At 34.4% G+C, this 16,902-nt stretch overlaps 1 protein-coding gene across 3 annotated transcripts in view; it reads right to left on the bottom strand.

Annotated features, from left to right (window-relative positions):
• Positions 1-16,902, bottom strand: part of GALNTL6 (polypeptide N-acetylgalactosaminyltransferase like 6) — a 1,222,748-nt gene that overhangs the window by 984,051 nt on the left and 221,795 nt on the right. Inside the window, exon 1 of one of the 3 annotated variants that reach the window (XM_025385424.1) lies at positions 8,821-8,907. The exons of the other annotated variants lie outside the window; for them this stretch is intronic. Coding sequence (XP_025241209.1) covers positions 8,821-8,907 — 87 coding nt within the window. Of the gene's footprint in view, positions 1-8,820; positions 8,908-16,902 lie in introns of those variants that run through there. 3 annotated transcript variants of the gene reach the window in all.

The raw sequence follows: 16,902 nt of genomic DNA, 5'->3' as shown, positions 1-16,902 counted from the left end.
AGGGCTACTGAGCTCAATACAACATGAACTACTGGGAGACTAGAGAGTGAAGCATCTGTTCTCCTCATTAAACAACCTTCTCCCTTGCCAGAGGAGGAGACTGGGTGAATTTTTTTAAACAAATGTATTTTTAAAATATTATCTAGTCAGATTGAAAGAAGGTGAAAAGGATGAAGGAAGAGAGAGAGAGAGAGAGAATACAGAGAGAGAAAAAAAGACCTGAAAACTTCCATTAGTATTACAAACAGTCTTTTAAAGAAAAAAAAATAAGATTTTTTTCTAGTTGTATGAATTTTTAAAATAACTGATTTCTTGGTTTAAGGTCATCACTGTTACCAGTATATTAGTATGTATGCACATTTTCTTCATGGCTAATTAGAAAGATTGTTGTTTTTTCCCTACATTAGTGCCAAACATATTCCTAATGGTGGCTCTATGCATCTATGCATAGCAATCTGCATATGTCGTTTTCCTTAGAGCCCATGTAATATGGTGTAATTTTTATTTACATAACGGAATAAGTTTCTGTCAAATTAACTGGAAGACCTTGAAATGCTTTGCAAAATAAGTCAGTTCCATTATACATATTAGCGATACATCCATTGCAGAAAAATGTTATTTCTATGTAGTCAAACAAAAAGGAATGCTGGGTAGTGACTAAGTGATGTTTTGAATGCCAGCCTGAAATGGTAGTGGGTGTGTTTGGAGGGCCTGAATACACAGAAAACTACCTCAACTCTATAATTAAATTGTTCTATGTGTCTTTCTTTAAAAGACAATAAGAAGTATTCTGATACCACAATATGTAACTTTCATTTGTTTTTTTTTCCAAAATATTTTGGCTTCCTAGAGAAATAAAATGTTTTATTTTTCATGCAGATTCAGATAATATAGGGGATCATTGACTAGGATAAATCATCAGCTGAACATGTTAAAATTTTTTTGGTTATATGTAAAAGTAGAGAAACAGGAAAATAGAGCAATTAAGTATACAATTATTTCTAACATATTTCACGCATATGCATTATCAATAAATGAATACACATATACATGTATGTATGTACATATGTATATATATTTGTGTGCATATATATGCAGATATGTATATGTATGTATAAACATATATATGTATGTATATACAGAAATATTGTATTTTGCACTTATAGAATTGTTTTTGTCTTAAATTTTTAACTATGTTCTCTTTCTCTGAGACTTGTCCTTGTTTTAGTAATTCAGGTTAAAAGATGGCATTAATTTGGCACAAAGTAACACATTTTTTCTCTCCTGGTGAATTACTTAGATATCCTTAGAAGAAAATGAGAAAAAGAACATTTTATCTGTGACTGAGCTTTTCCCATTTTAGGAAAAGTAACTTATTCCTACCTGAGCCAAATTTTAGTTAAACGAAGCTGGATTCAAATTCCCGATACTGTCTTCTGTGGAGCCCTCTCCTCCTGGGCTTCCTGGGAGCCCTGTGCCCTTCGTATTTCCCTTCCCTCTCACATTAAAACTGGCAACTGACTCTCATTTTGATTTTAAGTCTCGGATGATATAATAGAGAAGAAAATGGACTTATGACAATGACAGATGTGCTTTTTAGTCACTTCCACCACTTACTAGTGGTTTGACTTTTGACTAGAACTTCAAATAAACATAGCAGGAGTAAAAATCACACTTTGTATTGCAATCTAAATATAATCTGACTCCTGACATTTTTAACCAATTCATATTTAAATATTTTTAAATCTAAGAATCATGACTTTTTTTTTTCGGCTCCAAAATATCTTTTTTGTTGTGTTAAATCTCTTTAAAGCTCCTTACTTATATTTCCTACTTACATTTTCTCACATTCTTGCCCTCATTCATGTGTTTATATTAGAAAACTGTTCAAGTTATTAAACTCTTTCTTCCCTTTCAAGTCACAGGATTCTTCCAAATTTTCAATTATTTTTATTTCTCTGTGTCATTGTGAGATGCCATCGACCATTCGAATTATATTGTAATGTCAAGTATGAGCACATAGCCTTTGGCAGATAGAAATATGATGTCTTCTTTAGTCACCCATTGACAATGGAATTGAAAATCTGGGACCTCACTGTTTAAAAATGTCCCAGGAGCTCTCTCTGCTCCCAGAAGCAAGCCAGGAGAGGGGGGCTTCAACCAATACAACTGCTTCCTCTTATTCTATCTGAATCAGAACAAACATCTTCCTTCTCATAGAGAACACAGAGCAAGGGAGAAGAAGCAAACCCCCTTCCTTTTTCCAAAAGATTCCTTCTCCAGGGAGATGATCTATCTTCTAGGCAACTCAGAAATCTGCTTACTTGCACAAGCATGGTAGATAGACACACTTCTTTCCAAAACTTAATTTCTTGATCGTCTCTCAATTGCAACAAAAGATGCCCTGATACCTACACTTCTTCTCCAAAGATTCAGATGCAATAGGATGTCTGTATACATCTCAATAGAGAATTTTAATTATTTTAGTGGCTGGGATGTAAAAATAATAAATTGGAAGAGAGAAATGATCAGAAACAAATGCTCAAGTCACCGTCTTCTAAATGTTCCCTTTTGAAGACTTACAAGATATAGTTAAAGCATGCAGAAAAATAAAGTAGGCTCTGGAAATCTGAGAAAAAAGAGGGAAGTAAGATTGCCATTTGATCATTATACTATAAAAAAGCAACTACTCAATCAGAGGAAAAGTGAATGACTCTAAATAACCAGGATGGCAATAGGCAGTGGCAAACTATATGAAAAGAAGTATAGATATTATTTGGCGATTATGTAAAATAAATCAGGAGAATAAATTAGAAAAATGTGCTAGAATAAAAAAGATAAGAAGAACATGCAGGTGTGCACGCATGAAGGTGCACGTGCACACACACAGACACAAAACAACTCCTAAGTGTAAGAAAAAAAATCAATGTGAAAATAAAATACAACCAAGGTAACCGCAAAATTTTGTTGAAATGAATGGAAACAAAATTGAATCAAAGAAGACAAGTATTCTGTGTCTGGATGAGAAAGTTCATATTTTTTGAGATCTTACTTTTCTCGAAATTTATATATGTATTTAATTCGGTCTCAATCAATTTATCAAAATTATCTTTAATACTTTTAGAATATTTAGAAGGTGAGACTAGAAAAAATAGCTTTTAAAAAGAAGTGTAGGTTAGGCATGGTGGCTCACACCTGTTGTCCCAACTACTTGGGAGGTGGAGACAGGAAGATGACTTGAACCCAGGAGTCTGAGACTAGCCTGGGCACTGGTGTCTACAACAAAACAAAACAACAACAACAAAAAAAACCACTTCAGCCTGGGTGACAGATTGTTCAGAGCGAGGCCCTGTCTCAAAAACAAAAAACCCCAAAAATGTGTAGTTGGTGATTTATATAGCCATGTAGTATAACATGGAGTACAAGCACACAAATGAAGTTAATTTGGTACTAATGCTAAAGTAAAAACATGTGCAGAAAAATGGAAAAGATTATTTATCTCCGGAAAGAGCTATGTTTCTAAGTGTGTATCCACATAATAAATCATGTTCAAAACACCACATTAATCAATGGAAAGATGATCACACAAAGAGAACAATTCACATTCCCATAGTGTATAATTTCAGATGAATAAAAACTTGAGATATATATATATATATATATATATATATATATATATATATATATATCGAGACAGGATCTGTGCCACCAGGCTGGAGTGCAGTGGGGAAATCTCTCCTCACTGCAGCCTTCACCTCCATGCTCAAGCAATCTTACCGTCTCAACCTTTGGAGTAGCTGGGACTATAGGAGTACACCACCACACCCAGTTTTTTTTTTTTTTTTAATTTTTTTCTTAATTTTTATTTTTTACTTTTTGTAGAGACAAACTCTCCCTATGGTGCCCAGGCTGATTTTGAATTCCTGGGCTCAAGTGATCCTCCTGCTTTGGCCTCCTGAGTAGTAGGGACCACAGGCATGAGACCAAAATGCTTGGCCTACACTTTTTTTTTTTAAGCTATTTTTTCTAGTCTCACCTTCTAAATATTCAGCAACCTCTGTCTCCTGGGCTCAAGTGATCCTTCCACCTCAGCTTCTCGAGTAGCTGGGAGTATATGTATGCACCACTACTAATTTTTTTTTTGGTTTTTTTTTTTTTTGGTACATACAGGGTTTCTACCATATTGTCCAGTTTGATCTCGAACTACTGGTCTCAAGATATGTGTCTGCCTCAGCCTTCCGAAGTGCTAGAATTACAGGTGTAAGCCACCATACCCAGCCAAAAACAATTAATGTTTAAAGTTAATAAGTAATATACATTAGGCAAAATTTATGTGTTCTTGTAAAATAAATTCTTTTAAAGATTGAAGTAACAGTCCAACCCAAAACTATAAAGAAGAAAAAATTTTACTTCATTAAAGTACTTCATTAAAAATATTGTAACATTAAAATATTTTAATTTTAAAACCATAATTTAAAATATTTTTAATGTTTTAAAAATAAAACCATCATACAATATAATGCTATCAACTAGGAGAATATTTACAATAAGCCAAATATTGATACATGTAGTCTATAATTTTTTTGCATATAGATATGAAAAGATACTTCTATAAACCACACAAAGTACTACAATAAGCAGTTCACTAAAGATAAACCACAAATGGCAAACAAATATGTCAAAATGCTTTATTTATAATTAAATAACTATATTATTAAAAATACTTCTACAATCCTTTTTCTTTGCTTGATGAATTAGCATAGGTTTAAAAACCTGATAATACTTAATTTTAGCAGTTTCACAAGAGAAGGAAATACATATTGATACAAACTTTAAAACATTGTATATTCTGTATATTGAGTCCTAAAAATATTCATAGACTGATCCAAGTAACTTTATTTATTGTATGTACTCTAAGAAATGATCTGAAATTGAAAAAATATAAATACAAGTATTCAGGAGAGAGTTCTTTGTAGCAGCAAAAAAGAATGTTAACAGCTTAAATGGTAAACAAAGTAAATATTTTAATAGATTATGGTACTTGTATATGTGAAAGAATGCCATACAACTATTTACATAATATCCTCAAGGCTTTCCTTGAAAATAAAATTATGCTTTAGCATGATGTCAAATGATAAAATGCATACTTCAATGTTATGCAGAAAATATAAGTTCAAGTATGAAACAATATAAGTGATAAATATTATGTGATAAAATGGCTAAACGGCAGCATTTTTTTGGTTAAGTGGCAGAATTTTAAGTTAATCTGTTATTCTTAATAGCAGATTTTATAAACATATTTTGTTTATAGATATCTTCACTCCGCAATTTTTCTACTATTTTGGAATACTTGGTTTCCCAAATACTCTTTTAGAGAACAAAATACTGCTTTTATCAGTAGACAAAGTATTGAATTTGCTTTGCTGCTATATATTTCATCATAAAAAACTGACAGCTTTTTTCATACTATCATTGATGAATTCAATTACATTGTGTCCATTTTTCCCCAAGCTTAATAACCTCTGGGTGGGCTAGAATTCAATTTTAGATCCTTTCTGTGAAATCTAAAACTATAGACCAATCTGGCTAACAAGAACCCTGATAACTGTGCCACATTAACTCAGAAGTTGTCAAAATTACATTCTATCTGTGAGTGTTACTACTTTGTCATGTGTCAGATGGGGCTCTTAAATTCACCCCACCCCAGAGGAGCTGCTTAGGCAGAGCTCAGCTTAAAGTTTAGCAGGTTTTCCCATTTACAACGTCTGGTTGACTAAACGGACTTTGGATTTGCTCTGGACTTCGTCGTATCTTGGATTTGGGAAAAGGGTGGGAGAAACAATTGATGTCCCAATTTGATTTCTAGGCACAGGTCACATTCTCCAATCTAGTTTTTACCAAAGAGGCCTATTTTGGTATTTTTCAAATGTGTAACAACCACAGTGAAATTGTACTTTTCTAAATTTCCTACTTTTTAAGAAAAGAGCTCCATTTACTTCAAGAAAATTGTTAGAAAGAGAGATATGCAGCAGTGAAGCATTAAGAGAGTTTTTAATTCCAGAATATTCCACAATTTTAATACAACCAAACGCCCACCCTCTCTTAAAATTCTTCCCTTGTATTTCACTTTCTGCCTGCATCTGAAAGGGAAAGGAGGCTACTCTGAGAACTGGCCATCTCAGAATAAGAAGAAGGAAAGCAGGGGAAATTTTCTCTACTTAGTGGTTTATTTGTTTTCTTTTTATTTTGCCAGAGAACCCCATACAATAAGTTATAAGCCCCTCATTCAGCAAATAATAAAGTGAGATTCTGTCTTCCATTTGCATGTGTTTCCATGCATTTAGTTCTAATGGTCTGGACCCATAAGGAGAAAAGCTGAATACTAAGGTTTGGATATCTCTTAGTTCCTATTTGAATGACACATTGAGACAGTCAAAGTTTCTTACATACATCCTTCAACTTTAAGTTGTAATAATTAATTCCCATTATCAACATGTTTGGATCAAGAAACAGAAATAACAACTTTCTTTTGATCATTAATGAAAAGGCACTACTTGTCATTTGTTTCAAAGTTCAGCAGTTGGACAATATGAGTTTGACAAGAATCATTATTTAGGCTTCCTTTATACTATTGTATATGGTTACTTTTGTACTTTAAACTGAATGTTTAAATTCCCTCAAAATTCTTATGTTGAAACGTAACCCTCAATGTTATAATATTTGGAGATGAAGATTTTGAGAAGTGGTTTGACCATGAGGGTGGAGTTCTTGTGAACAAGATTAATCTCCTTATAAAAGAGGTGCTTTCCAACTTGTGAAAACACAATCAGAAGATCTCTGATCTATGACCCGGAAAGTGGGACTTCACCAGACATTGACCCTGCTGGAAGCCTTGATCTTAGACTTCCCAGCCTCCAGAGCTGTGACAAGTGTCTGTTGTTTATAAGCCATTCCACTAATTTCATTACAGCAACCTAAATAAACTAAGACACTTTTCATGTTTAATTCATCTAAATAAATTATGTAAAATATAAAATGTGCCCTTTAAATTATTTCTATTTGAATTGTGATTCTTTGACCCTTGATTGAAAACCCTGTTATAAAAATATGTGTGTGATAAGAATGACTCTAATATCTAACGTTATTGCAATATATTGGAGTTACCATTATCAAATAATTATAATATTAATAGAAAAATTAAATATGTATATCATATTTCTCATGAAGTATCTCTAAATATGTTAAAGTGTAGAGTTAGAAAGAAAGATTTCTAACTTTAGAAAGCCTCCTGGTCTCTGTAAGCCAAATGTATTTCTCAACATGAACAAATAACGTTTTCTTTAACTATGAACATATTTTAGAATATGCATATTAATTTTGGATTTTGTTTTGGAAATACAATTGTACTTTGATTTAGAAATTCATAATTTGTGATTATTTTAGTTTTTATTCATCCCATGGATATATGTTATTTATTATAAAAATGTACATAACTTCAAAAGATAAAAGTTAAAAGTCTTGCCTCCTTTGCTAGGGGACCCATTCCTGTAAAAAATGTTCCATGTTCATATACACTCAGGTACACAGACACACAAAATATGTGCATGCGTGCATATACACACACCATACACATAGACACAGCTCATTTGTTTCCTTCTGATTGAAGTGTATGGAAAATTTTGTCAGCAGCTATAAAGTTCTCCCCCAGTTGTAGAGGTACAATTTTGATATTAATATCATGCACTAAGTTGGCTTGTAGTGGGATAAATACTGAGGTACTTTAAAACCCTTTGTTTTTCTGCCAAGAACACATGTTCCTGTCTTTTTCAGCAGTCCCTTTAGAAAAGAATTAATTCCAGACAGCTTTGAGCTATTTATGCCAACACCACAGGCACTGAAGGAAGCAGCTTTCAAGAGAATGGCTACCTCTATCCTCACCTTAATGATTTTTCTTTTGGATCAATGCTCATAGGTTTTGGAGTCTGTGCGCAGAGTATTTATTAAGTTGACTATAATGACTGGGGATAGCACCTGCCTCTCCTGTTGATCCCTTGTATTATTGTGCTTTTTTTTTTTTTTAAAAAAAACACCATGTCTGTTTTCAAAGAAATCCTCAAAATCTTTTCACATAAAATATGATTCAGAAATTACAAAATTCTCATCACTAAAATTTGGTATTCAGATTCTTATTCCAGGTAAAAATATGTTTAGGTATCTAATGAAAATGGTAATTACACCTGGGTTCATTTATCTTAAAATCAGCCTTAGTTGTATTTATTTGTATTTTATTTTTCTCCTATTTACATGTCACTGCATAAGTCTTGAATATTATTTTACATAGTAAGTTTTCTTTCATTGTGCTGCCTGGTACTCATTCCCCTTCCCCTGACGTTCCGGCAGCAACCACAACTTCATGTAACTTGTTTTGAAGAGAAAGGGCACGTATAACTTAGGTTTTTTTTTTTTTTTTTAAAGCAAATACAATTGTGTGTGAGAGACAGTATGGGTGAATATGTATGTATGTTTATACTAGTAGAGACAGTTAAATAGGAAAACTTCATGAGATAAAAGGTTTTCTGAATACCAAAAGTTTGACTTCAAATATCAAAGCTTAAAGCCCTGTAGGAAGTCAGGTTGAATCGATTCCAAATACAAAGTGATAGCAAAGCTAACCTTGTCTACCCTGGGCAAAAGTGATCACAAAAGATGATGGTGACACTACATGACCCTAAAGTCCTGATTCAACAACAAGCATCCATGAGACGAACCACCCTATCTTGTCTTGATCTGCATTGTAGCCGTTTGCTTTTTACGGGTTACCTGATAAACCAGCTCATGCACTCTGTGGTCTGCACTAATGCTTGGTTTCCTCTGGTGGCCAGCTCCCACTCTGAACTTGGCTCTCATCTGGCTGGTGAATGGGTTGGGGTAGACAGCCCATCTGGAGCTTGTGGTTACTATAAAGGATGTGAAGATGTACATAGGTCTTCAAGGGTGTGTTCACGTTCATCTCTAAATAAGCTCACGGTGTCCCCGAGCTCTTCCCAGGGAAGTGTGGTACATGTCCTACATCCTCTCTGCTTTGAGGCTCTACTGAAATAATATAAAATTGCGAATGCTCCATTTCCATGACTGGGATATAAGACCAGAACTAGAAGCCCTCTAAGGCAGTGCTTCTGAAATTATATGTGAGGACTCTTTTTTCAGAGTCCAATTTTTTTGTTTTTTAATATCTAAGTGGTCATAGGTGAATACACTTGCAAAGTGAAAATGAGCTATTAGTAAAATAAAAGTTTACAGGTAATATTTCATCTCCTAGATGGCTGCAGAGGAGTCAGGATCACCATATCAAGCTATATGACAGTGCCGATAAGGGAGAGGCTAGAGCTAGAGAGTGTAGCCCCAGAGCCCTATCAGTGCTTGAAAGGTTGACTCTATATACCCTTTTGCCCAAAGCTTTGATTTGCTTTGTCAGTTACCAAGGTGTCAGAAAACTAATTAGATGGACAGGAGATAGGGAAATAATGGGTACAAAAGAGTGGTTCCCTGGCAAAGGCCCCATCTGCAAGTCTGGAAACCCATGGCCCTAATTGGGAACAGGCATTCCTGTTTTCATGCCCAAAAGTTGCCTTTTGGCCTGTCATGCTCCCCTATCCTGTGCCCATATAAACCTCAGACCCCAGGCTCCAGAACCTATGAGGAGATTAACAGAAGAGCATAAGAATGGCAGGACAGTGTGGTAGAGAAGGCAAGAAGAAAAGGAACGTCTGAATGCCGAAAGGAGTCTGGCTGGGAATGATCAGAGAGGAGATCAGCCACTGGATAGCCAAACTCCAGGGGAAGATCATCTTCCCACTGCATCCCCTTTCCAGTTCCCCATCCATCCCACTGAGAGCCACCCACATCACTTAATAAGATCCCTGAATTTATCCTTCAAGTCCATGTGTAACGTGATTCTTCCTGGATGGCAGACAAGGACCTGGGTATCAAGAGGGCACTGAGCTGGTTAACACTTAAGCCATCTATGGAGAGCAAAGCTAGAAGAACGCACTGAAACACACTCCCACTTGGGCTTTGGAAATCATAGGTACCCACCCCTAGACGTTACCAAGCGGACGGAGCCCCAAAACACTCACCTCAGCTCTTGCACCTGCCTGTCTGCATGCTCCCCTTCCTGTAAGGGATTTAAGTGCATGGTGCTGAACACACAAGCCACACCCCTGTCACACATCCTGTAGAGGGGTCAGGGAACTCTCCTGCTTCACTAACACTCTGCCTTTGCCAAGATTGATGACAGTACATCATAAATACTCCTACTCTTAGGTTTCAGGAAGAAACCTATGAGGTGCCTTATTACAAATGCCAAGAATACCCCAGCAAGAACAAATTCATTATACACATTAGTAACCTTGATGATAACCATACTTTCTTAACTAGCATTCCATCTTATTTCCTCATTGCTTTCCCAGTATTTCCTAAGTTCATTTTCCAGATAAATTATTCTCACTTGAATCATTGAGAGGGAGCAGGGACCCCTCTTGGCCTGTGGGCCCGCCCACCCAAACATAGAATTAAAGAAAAATCTTGAATTTCTTCCAGGGACCTAGCTAGCCTGGAGAAGTATATAAGGAACTTGATAAGCAAGAAGGTAATAATAGCTCAAAACAATAGGCAAGAAAGTTAGAAACTAAAGGTAACAAACATCCCTGAGTTGGTTTGCTGAAATCTGGATCCACACCAAATGGGGATGCTAAGGACTAAACTCAGATCACTTATGTTCTTTGTTCTACATTTTTTCCTGAAGGGACTGGAGGAAGCCACATCCAGGAGCCACAAGCTAAAGTTCTTTTATGCCCACCCCAAATTTTTAAACAAAGCTTCTCTTTTTTAACCAACTGCAAATCAGATGAACTTTAAATCTACGTATGACTTTAGGCCAAACATTGTGTAACCTCTATGTATTGATTTATGATTTTGCCTGTAACTTCTGCTTTCCTGAAATTTACACTTGCCCTTAAGAAAACCCTTACCTGAAAGCCATTGGGGAAGTTGGGACTTAAGCTTGAACTGCCTGATTATCCTTTCTTGGTGCCCTGCAAATAAATGCCTTCCTTTCTCCTGCTGCAAACCTTGGTGTGGGTATTTGGCCTTACTGGCCCAGTGAGCCTACCGCAGTTTAGTTTGATAACATCATAGGCTCAGGGACTGATTCTGAGGGAATAAAACCAAAGTTACCACTACTAAAGTCCAGCCTGCCAGCCAGAAAATGAAGGAGAGTAAAAGTGGGAAAAATATCTATATTTGATTGAGAATTTACTCCATAGAGCCTGCATTTTTTTTTTTTTTTTAGACGGAGTTTCACTCTTGTCACCCAGGCTGTAGTGCAATGGTGTGATCTCGGCTCACGGTAACCTCTGTCTCCTGGGTTCAAGCAATTCTCCTACCTCAGCCTCCTGAGTAGCTGGAATTATAGGCACCCACCACCACACCAGGCTAACTTTTGTATTTTTAATACAGACGGGGTTCCACCATGTTGACCAAGTTCGTCTCAAACTCCTGACCTCAGGTGATCCACCTGCCTCGGCCTCTCAAAGTGCTGGGATTACAGGCGTGAGCCACTGCACCTGACTGAGCCTGCATTTTTTATTAGAAATACTTACGTTACCTTGAGTTGGCAAGAGTACATTTTCTACATTTGAGAATAAACGTGGTCTTGAGAAGCCACGTAAAATAGAATTCAATCTTTCCACCCGTGATATTGTAGCTGGTAAAACTTCTATGTGCAATTCTGTGATTATATGGCTTGTTACTGATAAACTAAGTTTTCTGTTTAATAATTTAAGAATATCCAAAAGAGATAAATATAAAAGGAAATGTAAAGTAATTGACAATTACTGTTTTATAAAAGGTAAAAAGGATAATCTAATGGCATGTGGGCAGGAGTTTAATAAAGATAAGAAATGGGCAAAATCTCTCTACTGTTTCTTTTTGTTCACTGATCTCCCTCCAGGCAAGTGTATGCAGGAAAAGTTCCTAATGAAGAGAACAAAGTTAACTGAAGTTTACTTCTTGTGAATGCTTAATATAAAAAAAAAAATCTGGTTTCATGAAGTCCCAGTATTTTACAAATTAAACTAGAACCACAAAGAAATATATAATTTATGATTATACACAAATTATAAAATAACCTAAAAATACTATAGCATTTGCAGAAGGTAGAAAAGATGACTTCTCCAAAATAATCATTGTAAAACCCACTATTATTCTTCTGTCTACAAGGAACACTCCCATCTCTTTAAGAAACAAATTGCGCTCCTGCTGGAGCTGATAAAAGAGCAGTGGAAACAACTCTATCAAGCTTCCTATTATAAACTATCATTCCAGGCTTTATAGCTTGGCTCTTTCAAACTAAAGTATGTTGGGCAGAGACTAGGCATACGAATTGCCAGCCAAAATACATTAAGTCTGGTTGAGCTGTCTTTTTTTGGAGGATGCAAATTAGAGCATTGTGCTCTGCATGCAGTTAGTGCTTGGCATGGGGCTGCAAGAATGCTTCTGATAGTGTGACAAAAATAAATAAATAAATAAAATAAAAAATGAAAAACTTTTCAGTGGGAAATTTTAAAACAGATTGGTTATTATTTCAAAATGTACAAATTTTACATTTGTTACATTTAAGACGAATTTTAGTTCATGAAAACAATATTTTAACATCAAATAATATAATCTACATAATACTTTTCATCCAAGTTTATGGGAAACGGTCCATTTGATGGTTTTATTGATAACTAAACCATTTGAAGGAATCATTGACTCATAAGTAGCATCTATGATTATAGCCTTCTGTGGTGACTGAGGGAAAATGGCTTAGATTAGCAGATATTTTGTTCAAATAGCTGTGCTTATGAGTTTTGCTTCAGAGATGCAGGAATAGAATCAAAAATTTAACCTGAAATAGTTCTGGACATATCAGAAAATATAAGTTTTAGCTTCTGGATATTCTGTATCTATAAATCCATTTTTTAAGTTCATGGAGTTTGGTCTCTTCATCTTGGCTTCTTTTGCACTGAAACATTAGCATAGTAATGGGATATTATAGCAAAAGGATATTATTCCCGTCGGTTCACCCAAGTTATTCCCCTCAGTTGATGACTTAGTCCCTTCAAAATTACATTGAAACTTGCTGGTTCTTCCTTCATTCAAGAATATTTATTGATTCTATGATATGCCAGGCACTGTGAAGATAAGAGAAAGATAAACAAGTTTCCTGTCTTTGTGGAGTTTATACAAGGAGTTTGCAATGTTATTAGTAACATTGCTATTAGGTTATCGGGGGCTTCAGGAACCTGAAGAACAGTAGTAGAAAATATAAATTTATAAATTGGTGTACTCAAGTGGAAAAAATGTTTTACTCATTTTTGCTTCATTTAAAATTTTTATATTAACACAATAATACAATATTAATTTTTAAAAATAAGCACAACCTTCTTTTACACAATCTATACCTTTTCATGACTATAGAAAACCTTTTTTTAAAAAAACGTTGACTATCAATTCTTTGTTTTTTTATAATAGTTTGTGAGTACAATGTTTCCTTAAATAGAGAACTACCTGAATTTTCCTCTTCCTTTAACTCTATATTTTGGAACTTCATGATAAATCTTTTTCTCCACTAGCTAATAATGATATTGACTGCAAAAATCAATAAACATGAAAAGTAATGACCTCTAGCAATTTACTTTTATTAAATCTGCAGAGAGTTTTGATATCATTTACTCTGCAACTCAGTCTCTGAATTTATTTTATTTTACTTTTTCTAACTAGTACATTGCTTTGTTCTCAGGTAGAAAAGGAAGAGGGAAGCACGGCAAAATTCAACTAATGCATCATTTTGACACATCCGTTGTTCGGTCAGTGGTGTGCAGTCTCCCATTTCTGATATAATAAATGTTTATGGTATTTCTATTTTAATGAATGCCCTAGGCTCCAGGACCTGTTTGTATACTTCTGTAGCATATATCTTTAGTGAGGAGATGGTGTTGTCTGTTTCAACTAATAGAGGGTAAAACTGAATGGAAAATTTAGATTTGAGAGCCACTGCCTCAATGCAACCCTCCCAGGGAATCAATACAGAGCACGGGGAGCGTGGGGAGGCCAAAGTGGCAGCAATTGGGTCAATTAAAGGAAGTGAGTGCAAGGTTTGAAGGAGAGTAAATGTTTATTTTCAGCAGGTTAGTTTGTTTCGATAAGCAATCATTTTCTCCTTTATTTCACAAGAATTAATGGGAGTTTTCTCAAAGAAAATCTCAGAATGTAGAACCTCATCCCCTGATGTCTCTGAATATATGTCTTTGAAAAAATGGCAAGATTAGCTGTCATGTTTGAAAAAGTAAATATATAACATAAAGTAGATGGTCGGGCTGGCAATAAAAACAAAAATAGACAAAGGAAATTACATCAAATTGAAAAGCTTCTGCACTGCAAAGAAAATAGTTAACAGAGTGAAGAGACAATCTAAAGATTGGGAGAGAATATTTTAGCCGCACATTTGATAAGGGGTAAACATACAAAATATATAAGAAACTCGCATAACTCAACAGCAAAGAAACCCAATTTTAATATGATAAGGGACCTGAATAGACATTTCTCACACGAAGATGCACAAATGGCCAGCAGATCTATTTTTAAAAACATGGTTGATCATTTGAAAAATGTAAATTAAAGCCGTGAAGAGATATCATCTCACACTTTTCAGAGTGGGTTTTATAAAAAAGACAAAAGATAGCAAGTGTCAGTGACATTGTTGAGAAAAGGGAACCCTTGTATACAACTAGTGAAAATGTAAATTAGTACAGAGCTTATGGGAAACTATATGGAATTTCTTCAGAAATACCTAATGTTAATGACGAGTTGATGGGTGCAGCAAACCAACATGACACATGTGTACCTATGTAACAAACCTGTATGTTGTGCACGTGTACTGCAGAACTTAAAGTATAATAATAAACTAAAATTAGAATTACCATATGATTTAACAATCTCACTTCTGGGTATTTACCCAAAAGATTTAAAATAAATATATCAGAGAAATATCTGCAATCCCATGTTTATTGCAACATCATCCACAACAGCCAAGTTATGGAATCAATTATGCAATCAACCAATTCAATTGATTGAAATCAACTCAATCAATTATGGAATCAAATGTCCATCAATGAATGAAATGATCATAAAAATGTGGTATATATACACTATGAAATAGTATTCTGCCTTAGAAAAGCAGAAAATTTTGTCATTTGCAAGACATGGATGGTATTGGAGAACATTATACTAAGTGAGATAAGCTGGCACAACAAGACAAACAACACAAGTTCTCACTTACATCTAAACAATCTAAAACAATCGAACTCATAGAAGCAGAGAGTACAATGGTGATTACAGAGACAGAAGTGTGACCAGGGGAATGAGGACAAGATGGTCAAAGTGTACCATATCTCAGTTAGATAGGAGGAATTTGTTTAGTTTTTATTTTCTTTTTTTTTCCAGTTCTGTTGTACAGTGTGCAATAATTAAACTTTAATGTGAATTTCTAAATGACCTACATTTGGTTTATTAACTGCCTATAAATATGGAGATATTTTTCTATTGAGGAAAACATGAAATATCAGTTTACATGCCTAACAGTAGTTTTGCATCTCACATAATGGTCCTTTTTCTATAAATACCAAATTATGTATGGAGTGTTTGGAAAGCATTTAATACAATGTGGAACATGAAATTATTTTTAAATCATGTATTTGACCCTTTAAAAAAAATCTCAAAATGCCAGAACCTGACTTATAATGTTTACGATACTGTTTATAATTAAATTAGCAAACACTGAGAAGACTTTAATCTAGGGAAATTTTATATTGATTTTTAAATATATAAATTCTAGAATGCTGCAATTAACAGGCTATATTTTTCCACGTAAATATGGACAAATTTTGTGGAGTTCCTTTTGCATTAGAATATAATTCAAACCCATCTGCTCCATGGTACAAAGGCAAAACTGGCCTTATGTAAGCTTGCCTCTTTAGGAGCACAGTGCTCTACTGTATTATAGTGAAGATGAAGAAAAGTATGGAGATTAAACATTGTTTCAAGTATATTCTAATCAAACACTGAAAGTTTTTGTATGATATTGAGAACAATATATTAAATGAAGGTAAAATGTTGGCTAATTAGTATATATCATGAACAATGAAAAGCCAAAATTATATAAGAATAAAATAGTAACATTTAAATTACAGTTGGTGATACACAGCACAGGCTGGCAATACTTGACATGGGTTTTACATTTTTTTCATCCAATAACTATCTATGTGCACCCACTGAATTATATTGTATAGAAAAAGTAATTGAAATATAATTTTGTAGATGTCGATATTTTATAGAAAAGAAGAAGGCTTATCTAATTTTGTAGCTCAAATAGATATTTTAAGTCATGCAAAGTTTTCTGGGTATGCCTTATTATTTGAAGTTATCACAATTTCAAAGGCAAGTGTCTGAATTTACAATTGTTTAAACTCTATTACAAAGGATTAATAACTCTAGAGAGTCTGATAAATCAATTACAATGAAAAAAAGCAAAATTAAACTCATCTCTTTCCCAGTATTATACAATTGTGACACTTCTCAGCATTTACAAGCATATAATTAGAATACAATTTGTTGAATATTAGTACAATATAATCATTATAGAACTTTGGGTTTTAATAAATAATTAATTCAATGGTGGCAAAGTAAAAGATACGAGATTTTTTCCAAAAGCAATTTCAAAATAAATGGCCTGATGTTACTTTCATTTTTATTTGTTTCCCTAAGTCTGTTGAGTTTTCTTTATGTGAAAGGCATATATCT

The sequence above is a fragment of the Theropithecus gelada genome, chromosome 5 (genome assembly GCF_003255815.1).
Source record: "Theropithecus gelada isolate Dixy chromosome 5, Tgel_1.0, whole genome shotgun sequence".
Lineage (NCBI taxonomy): Eukaryota > Metazoa > Chordata > Mammalia > Primates > Cercopithecidae > Theropithecus > Theropithecus gelada.
The sequence above is the reverse complement of the archived record's forward strand: the minus strand, read 5'-3'. Positions and strand labels throughout refer to the sequence as shown.